The sequence below is a fragment of the Panthera tigris genome, chromosome A1 (assembly GCF_018350195.1).
Source record: "Panthera tigris isolate Pti1 chromosome A1, P.tigris_Pti1_mat1.1, whole genome shotgun sequence".
Classification (NCBI taxonomy): Eukaryota; Metazoa; Chordata; class Mammalia; order Carnivora; family Felidae; genus Panthera; species Panthera tigris.
Window position 1 is genome coordinate 137,735,955 of NC_056660.1, and position 14,810 is coordinate 137,750,764.

The following is a 14,810-nucleotide window of genomic DNA, read 5'->3' on the forward strand; positions in this document are numbered from 1 at the left end:
ATGCTGAGGCACAAACAGAACATTTCTGCAGGCTGGGTTAGGAATTGGCATCACCTATTTTTAACATCTCTCTCTAAGGCAGACCTGTTACTTCCATTCCTAGAGATTTAATTTGAATTCTCAATCATCTCTAGTGTTCATGTGTGATTAATACAAATAATGATGCTTCCTGGTCTGATGGGTCATTCAGTTAATGGTACTTTCTACCTGCTTACCTATTTTTCATTTTAAAATTACCTGACCTTACCACCTCCCCTCCTTATGCAATGCTAACCAATTGGTTCAGATAATTTCATTCTTGCTAATGTCTTCTGCTATTGAAACCTACTCTGCCTTTTATATGCAGAGGCCATTTACCTTGAAAGCTGAGGAACCTAACCCCATGCATTGAAGGAAGGAAAGCAAATAAGGTCTTTGGTCGTATTTCCATTATTTAACGAAGGATATTAACAGTGTTCAGGCACTCTCCCTAATTAGAGAGGGCAATATTCAAAAAGTTGTTGGTTTTTGTTTCTTTGCTGCTCTAAGAAGAATGGGGGGCACCTGGTGGCTCAGTCAGCTAAGCATCCAGCTCTTAATTTGGCTCAGGTCATGATCTCACGGTTCATGAGACTAAGACCTGCACTGGGCTCTGTGGTGACAGCGTGGAGCCTGCTTGGAATTCTCCCTGCCCCACCCCTGTTTCTCTCTCTATCTCTGTTTCTTTCTCCCTCTCCCCTACTATGTGTGTTCTTTCTCTTTCTCTCAAAATAAATAAATAAACATTTGGGGAAAAATAGAATGAGATGAAGAGATACTGTGGGCACGCCCTTGCACACAACTTTAGATGTGGTATAGCTGTGTGATGCTGGGAGAGCAGACAGGTTGGCACTAAGGAGTTGGCCATGAGAGATATAGTGGCATGTTCTGGGTAAAGATGTTGTTCATTCCATGAAGGAGAAGCCAAACCACGTTCTGCTACCAACTCTGAACAGTGGTGGAAGCTGCAAGCCATAGAAGATTCTTCATACTTCCCCCCCAAAACTGTTTATCTCCTGCAGGCATTTATTTATTTATTTTTTGGTTATTCTTTCAGCTACGGTTCCTTTCCCAGGTTAGTTATTATTCTCTTACTCATCGTTGAATCCCCAGGGCTTAGCAATGGGACATCGAAAGATCATAATAAATGTTGGTAGAAGAGGTGGTTTCCTCATGGCTTATGTGCCAAATTTTAGCCTTTCTTCCTCTTCAGCTAAGTCCAGTTCTGCAGACAGTTATTGAAAGCCTGCACCATGCCAAACAATGTACTAGGCGTATAAGTATGAATCAGACTCGTTCCTGCCTGCCAGTGGCTCCCGTTGTTGGTGGGAGGAAGAGACATTGGCAGGGCACACTACAGAAGTTGAGTTGGTATGCTCTGTACTTCGACAGCAGAAGACCCTGCTTATGCTCAGGGAGTCTGAGGTCGGGCTTCCTCCTTCCCACTGTCACTTTCAAGGACCACCCTAAATACTGCTAAATCCAGTGGACTCTTAGGTGGTCCACCCTCTCTCATCTCCTTGTGATATTTGATAAGCTATTTTCTGTCCCACGCCCTTCTAGAAAAATCCCTCAATCCCTGACTGTGGCATTTTGATAGTCTTAGTGCTCGGATCGTTCTGCATTTTAAAAGGGTGTCCTCTGACGCCACCCATTCTTAAGGACAAACATTCCCCTTTATCCTTTTCTTCCCATCCTCTCTTCAGCACACCCTTGCCATTGGAGATCTGAGCAGCTTCCACAGAGCTTCTGAAAGGTCGAAGTGAACTCATTTGCCTAACACTCGTGCTTTCTTCGGCTCATGTGTTTGGTGAGACCCTTAGTTTTGGTGGGTTGCTGTTTCACCTGTACCTCTTCCTATCTCATGTAGGATCAGAAGCCATCAGTTATTTCCCTTCAGAAGCTTATTGCTAGAGAAGTTGCTAATGAGGAAAGAGGAATGTTTCTAATCAGTGCTTCATCTGCCGGTCCTGAGATGTATGAAATTCATACCAACTCCAAGGAGGAACGGAATAACTGGATGAGACGGATCCAACAGGCAGTAGAAAGGTAACCTTTCCTTCTGTCCATACGCCAGGGGATGGACTTGTCCACTTGGGGAAAGTATTCTAACCATGTTTCCTCTGCATGAACACTTTGCCTCAGCTGGACTGGTCTGCTCCCTGCCCCCGCCCCCGCCTGTGATAGCCCCTCATCTGCAGCTTTGTTCTCTGCGCCTCCCTGCATGTAAAGCCCTACCTCCCCTCCGCCTGTGTGAATCCTGCTCATCTCTGGTGCAGCTCATGGCTTCCCTCCTTCGTGAAGACCTCCAGTTCCAGTGGTCTCTTCCTTACCGGGAATTCTTTAACACCTGCTCTCTACAGCACTTACTTGGTGCCTGTCGTATATTGCCTTGTAGCCGCTACCTTTTTCGTGTATATATGTGTATTAGATTGGAAGCTCCTCGAGGGCAGGGGCCATGCTTTTTGTTTTTGTGTGTGTCTAATTCTGAAGAATCATTCAATAAACATTTTTAGATTGGTCGATCTAAGTGTTCAAAGTCAATTTCCTTGTCATTACTAGTGTTTTTATAAACTGGAGGGGGTGAGGATGATCATCCTTAATGGTGATTTGATTAATCTGTTTTGAGTGATGTTTTATAAAATTCCTCCACCTCCACTGCACCATACTCAAGCTGGCACCCTACCTCTGTCCCCTCCAACTCCCTCTACTCTGTCCCATTGCGAAGTACCCAAATGTAGTAGAAAGCAAAACTTACTATTTTAGTCGGACCTAATGCTAGTGTTGATAGTGTGGGGCGTAGAGGTGTGAGCACATGAGTGCATTTGTGTATGTGTGTTTGTTGGAATATTCGAGTCATCCTGTACTGCTGATTTGGAGAGCTATGTCGTACGTGCTAGGTCTTTTATATACGCAAGAAAACCAAGTATCTCAGCTAGAGGGCACGAAGAATTCTCTTTATGCTGAATTTTTCTTCTCTGAATAATGCCACCTTCAAGTCCCCATGTCTTACTAATGAACCGAAAGATACTTGAATTTGGTTTTCAGTGGTCTGTCTTAACTATTGTCTTTTAAAGTTGCCCAGAAGAAGAAGGGGGAAGGACAAGTGAATCTGATGAAGAGAGGCGGAAAGCTGAAGCAAGAGTGGCCAGAATTCAGCAATGTCAAGGTACTGTGCACACATCTCTGACTCCCTGGCTGTGGTGTTCTCCTTGGGTGTTGGGCAAGGCCAGGTGTCACGAATGGGGGTTATGATTAAAGCATGAATTCTGTGAACCTGAGGTCCACCCATCACTTTTGAGAACAAAAAATGGGTTTCAGGAGTGTTCAAACAAGAGGACCGTCTCCCTCCTTCCTCCTTAGTGATTTAAAAATCTATAACAAATTTTCAGAAATAATTATCCACGTAACGTGTATGAAACAGTAACTGTGGGCAGGGCAGTTTTGGTACAGATGCGCCCTGGGGTCATCATCTGGTGCTGTAATTTTAGGTCCCAGCACTGGAAGGTCACACTTGTGTGACTCTGGGCAAGGAACCCATTAACTCTGGTCATCAGTTTCCACGTCTTTGAATTGAGGAAATTAGATTAGCTCAATGATTCCCATATCTGGCTAGACATCAGAATTACTCTGGGAGTTTTGTAAAAATTCTGATGCCTGGGCCCTACCCTCACCCGTTTCCCTTGGGCTCTATGGGAGGTGGTTGTGGATGGATTTTAAATTCTGCCCAGGTGGTACCGAGGCAGACTGAGAACCCCTGGATTAGATGCTGATGGAGGTCCCTTTAAACCGTAAGAATCACGTGATACATTGACATCAGAGGAAAATGGTACATGCCAAGATTATCAAAGACCTTGGATGTTGAGAAACCAAAACCTAAACCAGTAGGTGTGGTCTTAAGCAAGACTAAAGCCTGAGTAGCTTTGCATTGTTTTCCCTTGCGGGTATCGGTCATCATGGACACTGCCACCCCACCTCGATTTTCATTCCTCAGCTTTGTGTTTAGTCTTATTGGAAAACAAGCTGAACAAAGAATAGTTTTGCAAGTCTTTCTGGAATTAGAGGCAGGGGAAAGGAACATGCATCCGAGCGCAATAAATGTACAGGAAAGACCATGGAAGCTACAGTCACTAAGTGGAAGAGTTAGGGTTTGAACCCGGTTGTGTCCCGCTCAACAACTTGTACTTGACCTGTGAGACCATACTGATGAGCAACATCGTGTTCTTCTAGCTTGGATTTTCATACAGTTTTTGTATTCCTCTGCCAACCTTCTGTGCTAAATGCCATTTCGTAGAAATCCTCAGTAACCAAGACCAACAAATTTGCACATGTTTGGAGGAGAAGCTGCATATCTATGCTGAGCTCGGAGAATTGAGTGGACTTGAGGATGTCCATCTAGAGCCCCACCTCCTCATTAAGCCTGACCCAGGAGAGCCTCCCCAGGCATCCTCATTAGTGGCAGCGGCACTGAAAGAAGGTAAGCTGCTTGCAAAACTATTTGCTTTGACAGGCTCAGAAAATGTTCGAGTACCTTCTGGGTGTGCCCAGCGCTGTGGTCTTGGTGCCGAGCACACAGAGCAATGAGACAGAGGCTCAACTGTGCTACAATTCATACTCCAGAAATAGCGAAGTAAAAGAAAATACATGTGTTGGGTCGTGTCAAGTACTATGAAGGAAAAAAAAAGCGCCCCTCGGTAGATGAATGGATAAAGAAGACACATACGTATACACAATAGAATAAACAGGATAAAGAAGACACATATATGTGCGTACATATACAGAATAGAATTTTAGCCGTAAAAAGGAATGAGATCTGGCCACTTGCAGCAGTGTGGACGGACGGAAGGGTGTAATGCTTAGTGAAGCTAAGTCAGAGAAAAACAAATACCACGTGATTTCACGCCTATGTGGAATTTAGGAAACAAACGAACAACGACAAAAAAAAAAAAAAAAAAAAAGACAGACTCTTAAATACAGAGGACAAACGGCTGGTTGTCAGAAGGGAGATGGGTGGGGGAATGGGGGAAGTAGGCGAGGGGGGATTAAGAACACACTTCCAGTGCTTAGCAGTGAGTAAAGTATAGAATTGTTGAATCACTCTACTGTTCACCTGAAACTAATGTGATGTGGTGTGTTAATGATACTTCAATAAAAAACGAGGCAGTCTTATTTGAGAAACTGTGGAGGACAGTTGCTTCAAGGTAGATTGTCATAAAGTCTGAACCCTATTTTTTTTTTTTTAAAGATGAACAGGAGAGGGAGTAGAGAGATCGAGTGGGGAGGTTCTCTTTGTGTTAAAGTGACCAAGAAAGGCCTCTTTGGTAAGGTGATATGTAAGCAGACATAAGGGAAGTGAAAAAGCCAGGTATACATCTGGGGAAAGAATGTTGCAGACACAGAGAAAAGAGGATGCAAAGGTTCCAAGGCAGGTGAGTGCCAAGCCTGAGGAATGGCCAGGAGGACTGTGCAGGTAGAGTGAAGGGAGGGGTGGTGAGTGGCCGATGAGTCAGAGCCAACTAGCGCTCAGATTACAGGGACCAGATGGAGGTCAGTAAGGAGTTTGGATTTCATTCTGAGGGGCATGGGAAGCATTAGAGGGTTTGAGTAGCACATTGACTTGATGTGTGATTTAAAAGGAGCCCCCGGAGGGTTCCTGGGTGGCTCAGTCAGTTAAGCGTCCGACTTTGGCTCAGGTCATAATCTCATGCTTCCTGAACTCGAGCCCTGCATCGGGCTCTGCACTGAGAATGTGAAGTCTGCTTTGGATCTTCTGTCTCCCTCTCTGTCAAAAATAAACAAACATTAAAGAAAAAAAAAGTCTAGGAGCACCGGGGTGGCTCATTCGGTTGAGCGTCCGACTTCGGCTCATGTCATGATCTCACAGTTTGTGAGTTTGAGCCCCAGCATCGGGCTCTGTGCTGACAGCTTAGAGCCTGGAGCCTGCTTCAGATTCTGTGTCTCCCTCTGTCTCTGTGACCCTCCCCCACTCGCGCTCTATCTCTGCCTCAAAAATAAAGAAACCTAATTTAAAAAAATTTTTAAAAAAGTCTAGGATATAACTGGGGGTTTGACCGAGGTAGGGTGGGGGATGAGATCACTGGGGAAATGAGAAAGTCAAGGAGACATGAGGCCAAGGTATTGGAAGGTCTATGTTCAAAAAACTGAAATTCCTGAGAATTCTGACAAGAGTGGCATTGGGGAAAGGGAGAGAACTTGCACCAGGTGCTAAATTGTTCAAGGAGTCTGTAGATGAGTGACAACAAGGAGGGGTAGTGAGTAGTATGATCGGATGCCGTGAAACTAAAGGAAAAAAGGTGTCTGGGGGTGAGGGATAATAGTTGGAGGTGACAGGGACAATGGGTTTGAGAGAGAAAACAAGATGAATAACTGCAACAGAGATCCTATGCCCCACAAAGCCTAAACTATTTAAAATGTGCTCCTTGGCAGAAAAAGCTTGCCAAGCCCTGGCTCAGGGTCTCAGAATATTATCTCTGGAGGAGAATTTAGAAATCAGGGCATTCTATCATCTTGATTTGATGAGGAAACCAACGTCATGAGAAGGGCATAGAGGTTGTCTGAAGAGGGGTTAACTGATGGGTTCATTCATCCATTCATTCATTCAGCCTCGACCCTGTGCTTTGTTGTTGGTGCTGATGGAAGTAATCCTTTCATAACTTCTGGTTAGGTACAGGCTCCCAGTTACAGAATGACGAAATCACAGGGATAAAAGGTAGAGCCTAGGGAATCTAATCAGTGGTATTGCATGGTGACAGATGACAGCTACACTTGTGGTGAGCACAGCATAATGTAGAAAATTGTGGACTAGCTATGGTGCACACCTGAAACTAATACAACATTGTCAACTACACTTCAATAAAAAAAAAAAAAAGAGGGCGATAAAAACTTCTAGTCGGGGAAAGACAGGCAGTACCTAAGGAAACAAAGTAATTTCAGAAAGTCACAAGAAAATAAGATTGGGGTGAGGTGAAGGCTCTATGTTAGAGAAGCCAGGGAAGACCTCTTTGAGGGGATGATTTTTTTGACATGAGAATGGAAAGGTGAGAAGAAGCCAGCTGTCTGGACATACGGGGGAGAACCACTCCTGGGCAAGGACCGAGTGGGTACAATGCCCTCGTGTGTGGAGTGAGCGTGGCATGTTCAAGGGAAGAAGGAAGGCAGGGCGGCAGCACTCAGGGAAGTAGATGAGGTGAGGTTGCCTGGGTGAGCAGAGATAGATGTTTGTAGGCTCTGGTTAAAGAAATATCTTATTCCACGCTTGATGGGAAGTTACTGGTGGCTTTTAATCATGGGTGTGGCATGATCACATGTCTTGAGAAGATTACTGGCTGCCGGCAGGGGAGCAGAGTGAGGGAGACCCGTTTGCCAGAGATGGTTGGGAGGCAGTTACAGGAGCTGATGGGGGTTGTCGGGACTGTTGACAGTGGAAGTAGAGGGAAGTGGATCAGTGCAAGGTATATTTTAGAAATAAAGCTACAAGTACTTTTGAGTGACCCTCTCGTCCTTGATGTCGTCTTTATTGGGTAAGTCACTCCCTCTCAATTTTTAGCCGGTGGCTTTCACCTCTTCTGCCATCAGAACTGTGAGCGATGCCTGCTGTTAGGTCCCTCTGCCTTAATTCATCTGGCCCTCTATGTTGTGTAGGTGCTCGGGAATAGGAGGGTACCCAGCTGCTTAAGAGAACACCAAACAGTTGAGGTACTGCCTGACCCACCCTGAGTCGCTGTTCGTCAGTACTCCGAGATCTAGCAGGAATTCTTTTAATTAATTAATCAATTAATTTAGAGACAGAGTGAGTGCGGGAGGGGCAGAGACAAAGGGAGAGAGAGCATCCCAAGCAGGTTCCCACACGGTCAGCAAGAATGCCCAGTGTGGGGCTCGAACTCATGAACCGTGAAATCATGGCCTGAGCCGAAACCAAGAGTCAGATGCTTAATGGACTGAGCCCCCCAGGAACCCCTAGCAGGAATTCTTAATCAGGGTGAGGTCTTTATCTCTGGGGGGGAAATAAAAAACAGTTCAGTAATGCACCTTGAATGGTCTCCGTAGGTGGTTGCTTTACTGGATGGCTTTTCTTCTTTCTCCTCTTTTGTCTCTATCTCTTGAATCCCGTTCATCCTTCAAGATTCTACTCAGTTGTCATTTCCTTTAATAACTTCTTCCTAATTCCACCGGCTAATGCAACTGTTTTGCTCCTTAGCATTCCTGGAGCATTTTATGGTACTCTAATAACTGGATGATAGAACTCAGCACTGATCACATGCTACCTTGTATATAGTTACTTGCAAGTGTCTGTTTCCCCTTTCGGTCTCAAACTCTCCTAATTAGTTAATCACATGCCCAGGAGCCCCTAGAACAGCGTAGGTGCTCAATGAGCATTTGCTAAATTCCAACACTGGACACAATGTTTTAGACATATTTATAGGGCCTTTAAAACTGTACCATTCACATGCTAGTTGAAAGCATTTAGCATAAATAAAAACCTTACTTTCTTGGTGTAGTGTTTCCCAGTCTTACCAGATCCTAAGAGCAGCCTTTTGTGCTTGTTTCAAATGCAAATTCTTTTGTCTTTTGCCTTGGAGAATCTGATCTAGTAGGTCTAGGTAAATTTTGGAAATCTGCATTTTTTAAGGTACAGTTGGGGAAATTCTGTTTTGAAGAAGAGCTAGTCTCTCTGAATAGTAGGTTTTAAAACGTTCATGCCTGAAACCATATTTAAATTAATTGAATTACAGAAAGTTTTTCAGCATACTTAATGTAACCGAAAGTTAAATTTGAGACTTTTTTATATAGCACATCTTTTTATTAATTCTCTATCATAAAATGATGCTAAAAGTATTGGTATAGGTCGCCTTTTGGCAAACTTTTTTCTGTAAAGAGCCAGATAGTAAATACTTGAGGCTTTGCAGGCCACATACGGTTTCTAGGACACATTCTTTTTTGTGCATGTGTGTGCGTGTATTGTGTATTTTAACAACTCTTTAAAATATAAAAACCATTTTTAGCTCCCGGGCCATATAAAAATAGACACAGGCCAAATAGAGTTTGCCAACCCTTGGTCTAGATTAAACTACGTGTATTTGGTTTTTAAATTTTGTCTTCTTTCTCCTTTTTTTTTTTTAAATTTTTTTTTAAATTTTATTAAAAAAATTTTTTTTTTTAACGTTTATTTATTTTTGAGACAGACAGAGACAGAGCATGAACGGGGGAGGGTCAGAGAGAGAGGGAGACACAGAATCTGAAACAGGCTCCAGGCTCTGAGCAGTCAGCACAGAGCCCGACACGGGGCTCGAACTCACATACCGCGAGATAGTGACCTGAGCGGAAGTCGGACGCTCAACCGACTGAGCCACCCAGGCGTCCCTTCTTTCTCCTTTTTAGCCGAGAGCCTGCAGGTTGCAGTGAAGGCCTCACAGACGGGCGAGGCATGCCAGTCATCCGAGGAAGGTTGCGGAGAATCTGCCTTGACAGATACGCTGGGTCCCCCTGACGTGCCAGGATCTTCTACAGCTTGTAAGTGAAAGTACAGGCCTTTGCTGTGAGCCTGAACACAATCTCTGGAGCATAGAGTGGTCATAGGAAATGAAGGCAACGACTCTGTCCCTATTTGGAGGAGACTTGATGTATTTTTTTAAATCCGAGAAAACCTGAGAATAAATATGCTAGCCTGATTTATTTACGATAACGGCACTGGCATTCCCAGGACGAGGATTTCAAGAATAGTTGGTGGGTTCTACTGCTCTCATACCCAGGCAAGCTTTGTACCTTCCCTAAACCTGACCCTGCTTCATTTTTGATTTGACTTACTGAGTACAATTTGGAATATGGTTTTGAAAGAACTTTTAAACTTTCGGTTGTTTGGAAATGGGTCTCTGCAAGTTCACGAGAGAACAAACCCTTGAACTTAACCTCCTGTAGGCGTCCTCACCTGAGAAGCCATACGCCAGAAAGCTAGGCTGCAACACATTCCCCTCTGAGGGTTTGGTGATGTGGTTAAAGGCAGAAGTGCCAAAAATTCTTGATCGGCGTCATCATACGCTTTGGTTCAGATCAGAATTCGTTTATAAAAAGCCCTGTTGCATATATTTTAAATACAGAAAGACAGCATGTAGAGAATTAGGTGATTTCTCAGAACCCCATGATGTTCTATACGGAAGCTGAATATTTACTTCCCTACAGCTTTCTGAGAGAAGAGCATAGAGGGTTTATTTTTCCTTGTATTTGGGTGATAAAAACCTTACTTCCACCAGCCTTATTATGCACAAGATAAAACGTCTTTAGTAGCTAGAGATGAGAGAGGATTAAATCGTCCTTGAATTTCTTTATCAACATCCCATGGTTGATCAAGATACACGGACGCAGTACAGTTTTAAAATTCTGTCCATTTTTGAAATCACTAATAATTATCTTGCTCCCTCAAATTTCGCTTTATCCCATCCTGCATTTCTAGTTTCAGAAAGTGCACATATGTTTTTCATTTTGACACAACCCAGATTCATCAAGGGAGTTGTACTGCCCTGGGTGATTTCCTTTTAAAAGAAAAAAACTCATTATGCCATTGAGGGAGTTCTGTCTAAAAATACAGGAGGGCTCTGCTGCTCTCAGCCTCCCCCCAGGGGCAGCCAGAGAGGAGAGGCTCCCCGTGGCTCCTGCAGCTGCTCAGGGGCACATGGCCGTACCTTCCCTCCCTGTTCTCCCGTCTGTACCTGTATCTCCCAGGATTTGGGAGAGTGTCTGGGGACACCCACGACATCTGTCAAAACCATTAGACAATTTGCCCTGATACCAGGATCCATGTAGGCAGGGGCAGGTTGATAGGGTCCTGTACCCCCAAAGACCTAGTCATTTGTGGGCTGGGTTGGAGGATGGTGCTGTAAGACTTAGATTCTCTTTATAAGGTTGGCCAGGGCAAATACTGTTTTTAATGAGGGTCTGTCACTGACTGGGTCAGTTCTTTGTTTCACTTGGAGGAGTGGGTCCTTCTAAGTCAGGCCCATGCCAATCTGAGGTCATCCACCAAGCAAGGCCTTCAATTTTTAGTTCTCGATATACCTAATAAGGTGGGTCACTCTAATCTCCTGAAAAAGTTCTGGAGACCTGAAATTGAATAAGAAACAGAGGCACCTGATAATTTGGCTCACCATGGGGTTCTTTGCCCAATCCTGGTTCTCATTTGTATGGGGTGGTGGGGAGGGAGAGTGTGAGAAGGGCTAATTCTTTGGTAACGTCTTGGGTATCTCTCTAAGAAGTAAGGATAATACCAAGTAGTGGAACCATTTTTTGAGTGGTGGAAAATTTCTGTAGCATGTCCCTTCACTATAAGTGAAAAGCATTCACTGACTTGGGCAAAATGAAGTTAATTTTTAGCTGATTTAATTTGAAGCAGTTTCAGCTTAAACAAAAAATTCTTTGTAATAGAAGTGGCCTTTGGGGTCCTGGGGATTTGCATTTAGAAAAGGCAAAAAAAGCATTTCCTCCATCAGAAAGAAAGTTTCAAGATGGCATTGTGTGATAAACAGTGTCCCAAAGCGAATATTTCACCAGGGCCCTGACTGGACATGATTCTAATGAAATGGTGTGTGTGAAACTGCTTTGGAAAGTCTAGTTTAAATCAGTGTAAGGTGAGCACAGTCTAAGTTTTAACTGAGTTCACGTGGGTAAAGAAATCAAATTGTACCAGCAGAGATCTAATGGATGGAGTGAAATCCGTGTTTGGTACTTAAAAATATTTCTGGTCTAGAAATATTTCTGTGTTTCATAGGTTAAATACACAGTATTTACAACTGTTATGAATCTAGATTATAAACAAGTGTTATGAGAAAAAAACACTTGGAAATTGTTTTTCAAGAGTCATTTGGAGACAGGGACAGCTTCCTTTTTGTAGGACTATGAGCTCATAAAGTATTCACCATCTTCACGCTGCTCAGAAAGATATTTCACTCCTGCTGTTGGATTACTCCTTCTAAGCCTTCTTTATGGTCTGCTGTTCTTACACGGGCCGCAGAGGAGCCTTTCACCGAGCTGTCTCCTTAGACCGGGGTCTGCCAGCCCTTGCTTTTTGTTCTCCAGTGCCTGTTTTCAATTTCTTTCTCCCCAGCAGCTTTATCCTAGTAAGTGAAAGTGAGATGTAGCATATACCCCTCTCGGTATCACCAGCCTCACATGAGCACCTGTCTGCAAAAAAGAAAAATTAAAAGATGGGTGATAATTGCTGCCGTTTGTCAGTTTGGTATCTAATAGCATGTAAGCTCCCCGAGGGCAGGGACACTGTGCTTTGCATTGTTTCAGCACCTTGTATGAGAGTATGTGATACGTGGGATTTTGTGTTCCTTATTTTGAAGTACGTGTTGGCTGCGTGCAAAAGAACCCGGTGCGCTGGCTGCTGTTTGATGATGTCCTTTTTGTTTCTGTCTCAATGGTGTGCTTCCAGCACTAGTCACAGAAAGGACAGGAGGAAGAGGCTGTTGGGATGTGGATCCTGGGACCCAGGGTGTGGGAACCGACCTGGCGGTCTCTGATGCAGGGGAGAAGGTATTGTGAACTGATTTGTTAGTAAATGGCACCAGTTACTTTGTGTAATAAAATAACCACAGGTCCTGGTCTGTCCGTGGCAGTGAGTGGTATGAAAGCATTCTTCTGCATTGTTCTCGATTTCGGTACTCATATTTAAGCTTTCTCACTTAAATCCTCTTAAAATGTTCTCACTCTTCCTATTCATGTAGGTGTAAACAAAGAAATGATTGGAAAGTTATTAAACGGTTTTAAAACTCGATTGTTTGTGTGTCTGCGCACTCTTACTTCTGGTCTCCCTTCTGCTCTCCGCCCTGCAAACCTCTGCCTTTTCACCTGCTACACTTAGCAACTCTTGGCTGAGAGGTGCCCCTGGCGTCTGTCGGGGTCTCTAGGCAACCAAGGGACACTAAAGCGGCAGAAAGAATTTTGACTTGAAATACTGTTGCTGCTTGCACGTTCTTTTATCTTCCTCTCATTTCGGGTTGTTTTCCTGTCTCCGCCCACATTGTCACCTACTTTTTTTTTTGTGAGACTTCTAATCAACCTCACCATTTTTTTGCTTGGGGCAAACTGGTTCTAAACGCCTCTCCTTTTTGGACACAGTTTACATGTAGTATATACCACTCTTTGAAAAATTAAATCATGAAACTTCCTATTCCCTTCAAGTGAGCCTGGGATGTCAGAAAAAGGGAATAAGAATATGAATCTGGGAGGTGCTGAGTGGCCTCCCCAGGGTTGGCTGGGGCTCGAGAGTTTTAGTTTTCTCTAATTTCAAATTAGGCACATTACCATGCACCAATATGTGCTAATGTGGAAAAATGACAGTTTTCTCTAGTTTTCTCTAATTTCAAATTAGGCACATTACCATGCACCAATATGTGCTAATGTGGAAAAATGACAGATGTCCTCTCTTTGTGTACTAATGTACGTATTATATATTTTTGCAAATATTATATGTGACTGAGACTTCAAGTCCAAAGATTTTTTTAAAAATCCATAAAAAATATGGCTGTGATTTAGTGTTGTTGTTGTTGTTGTTGTTTTAAAGATCTTCATAGGCCAAAATAAAAAAAGGAATGCAGTATTTTACTTCACTGACTGTAAGCTTTCTGACTTATTTTTTTCTTAAAATGTTCCTGCTTTTCTTCCTTTTCAGTGTGGACTTCACTTTTCAGTCTGTAGCTTCCAACTGCTTTTGTCATAGAGGCAGAGAGGGAGGGTAAGAGGGCTGGTTAGCTAGGAATAGTTTTTTTCTTGAACGGACCCTGTGGTGACTCCCACCCCCAAGGTCTTTTTTCCTTCCAGGATGCAGTCACAGGTAAGTGAAATGAGGTGTGAAGGTTCCTCGTTGGAAGAACCTATCTGGAAGAACTTTCATAAGGCATTTGAGAAAATGAACTGACAAATAGGGCAGAATCACCTGAAATCAGACGTAGGAAAAAAGTGTGCAATGGATATGTTGTAATTAGCTTCCTTAATCAGGTAAGGCTTAACACAAAAATTGGAAAGAAATTTAAAAATGGGTGCTGCAACGGGTGCAGCATCCTGTGTGTAACTCAACAGCTGCAACTCTGTACACTCACCACAAGGTGGTGGACTGACTCCGTGAAAAATACGACATTGACCCTTTCTGTCCTTTCCAACTTCGCGGTTCTGGGGAATAAGTAACCGCATGTAGCATAATCCAACTCATTTCTATGTTTCTGATTTTTATAGAGTATAAAAATTCTATACCGTGCGATTTTCTTATTACAAAGGCAATGGACTGTGCAGCAAGGACAGAACCACAAGAGCAGAGAGAACTCTAGAACTCGCTAGAGAATGGGAGTTTTTAGCCCATTTGCGGGGGTGGAGGGGACTTGGGTACAGGTCTAATGACTCTAAACTTCATGTCCTTTTCCCTCCCTTATCCTTCCTGTATTAGAGGTTATGCTTAGTGATGAAATCTTTTATGGCCCGGGAAGAGTGTGGGAGAGGGGTAAGAAGGGATGTGGCTATTTCATTAAAGCTTCACTAGCCTGAACTAACTGAATTTAACAAGTCCAAAGTTACCTGAGAACATTACCACGGCTGACTGTTCCTTGTGGTTTCAATTTAAAGCTGCTCAGATAAGAGAAAGCAGTATACAAGATAGGCTCTAGGCGGGCATGGAATCTGATGGTCTCCTATAGCGTAAAGAGTGCAGTACATAGTGAGCGCTCAGTATTTATTTATAGAATGCAGTGTGAGTATCCATTAGATGCCAGGCTTCGTTGTTAAAT

At 43.5% G+C, this 14,810-nt stretch overlaps 1 protein-coding gene across 1 annotated transcript in view; it reads left to right on the forward strand.

Annotated features, from left to right (window-relative positions):
• Window positions 1-14,810, forward strand: part of ARHGEF28 (Rho guanine nucleotide exchange factor 28) — a 303,361-nt gene that overhangs the window by 252,881 nt on the left and 35,670 nt on the right. Inside the window, exons 27-31 of the mRNA XM_042988302.1 lie at window positions 1,889-2,067; window positions 3,096-3,187; window positions 4,313-4,495; window positions 9,418-9,549; window positions 12,467-12,567. Coding sequence (XP_042844236.1) covers window positions 1,889-2,067; window positions 3,096-3,187; window positions 4,313-4,495; window positions 9,418-9,549; window positions 12,467-12,567 — 687 coding nt within the window. The remainder of the gene's footprint in view (window positions 1-1,888; window positions 2,068-3,095; window positions 3,188-4,312; window positions 4,496-9,417; window positions 9,550-12,466; window positions 12,568-14,810) is intronic.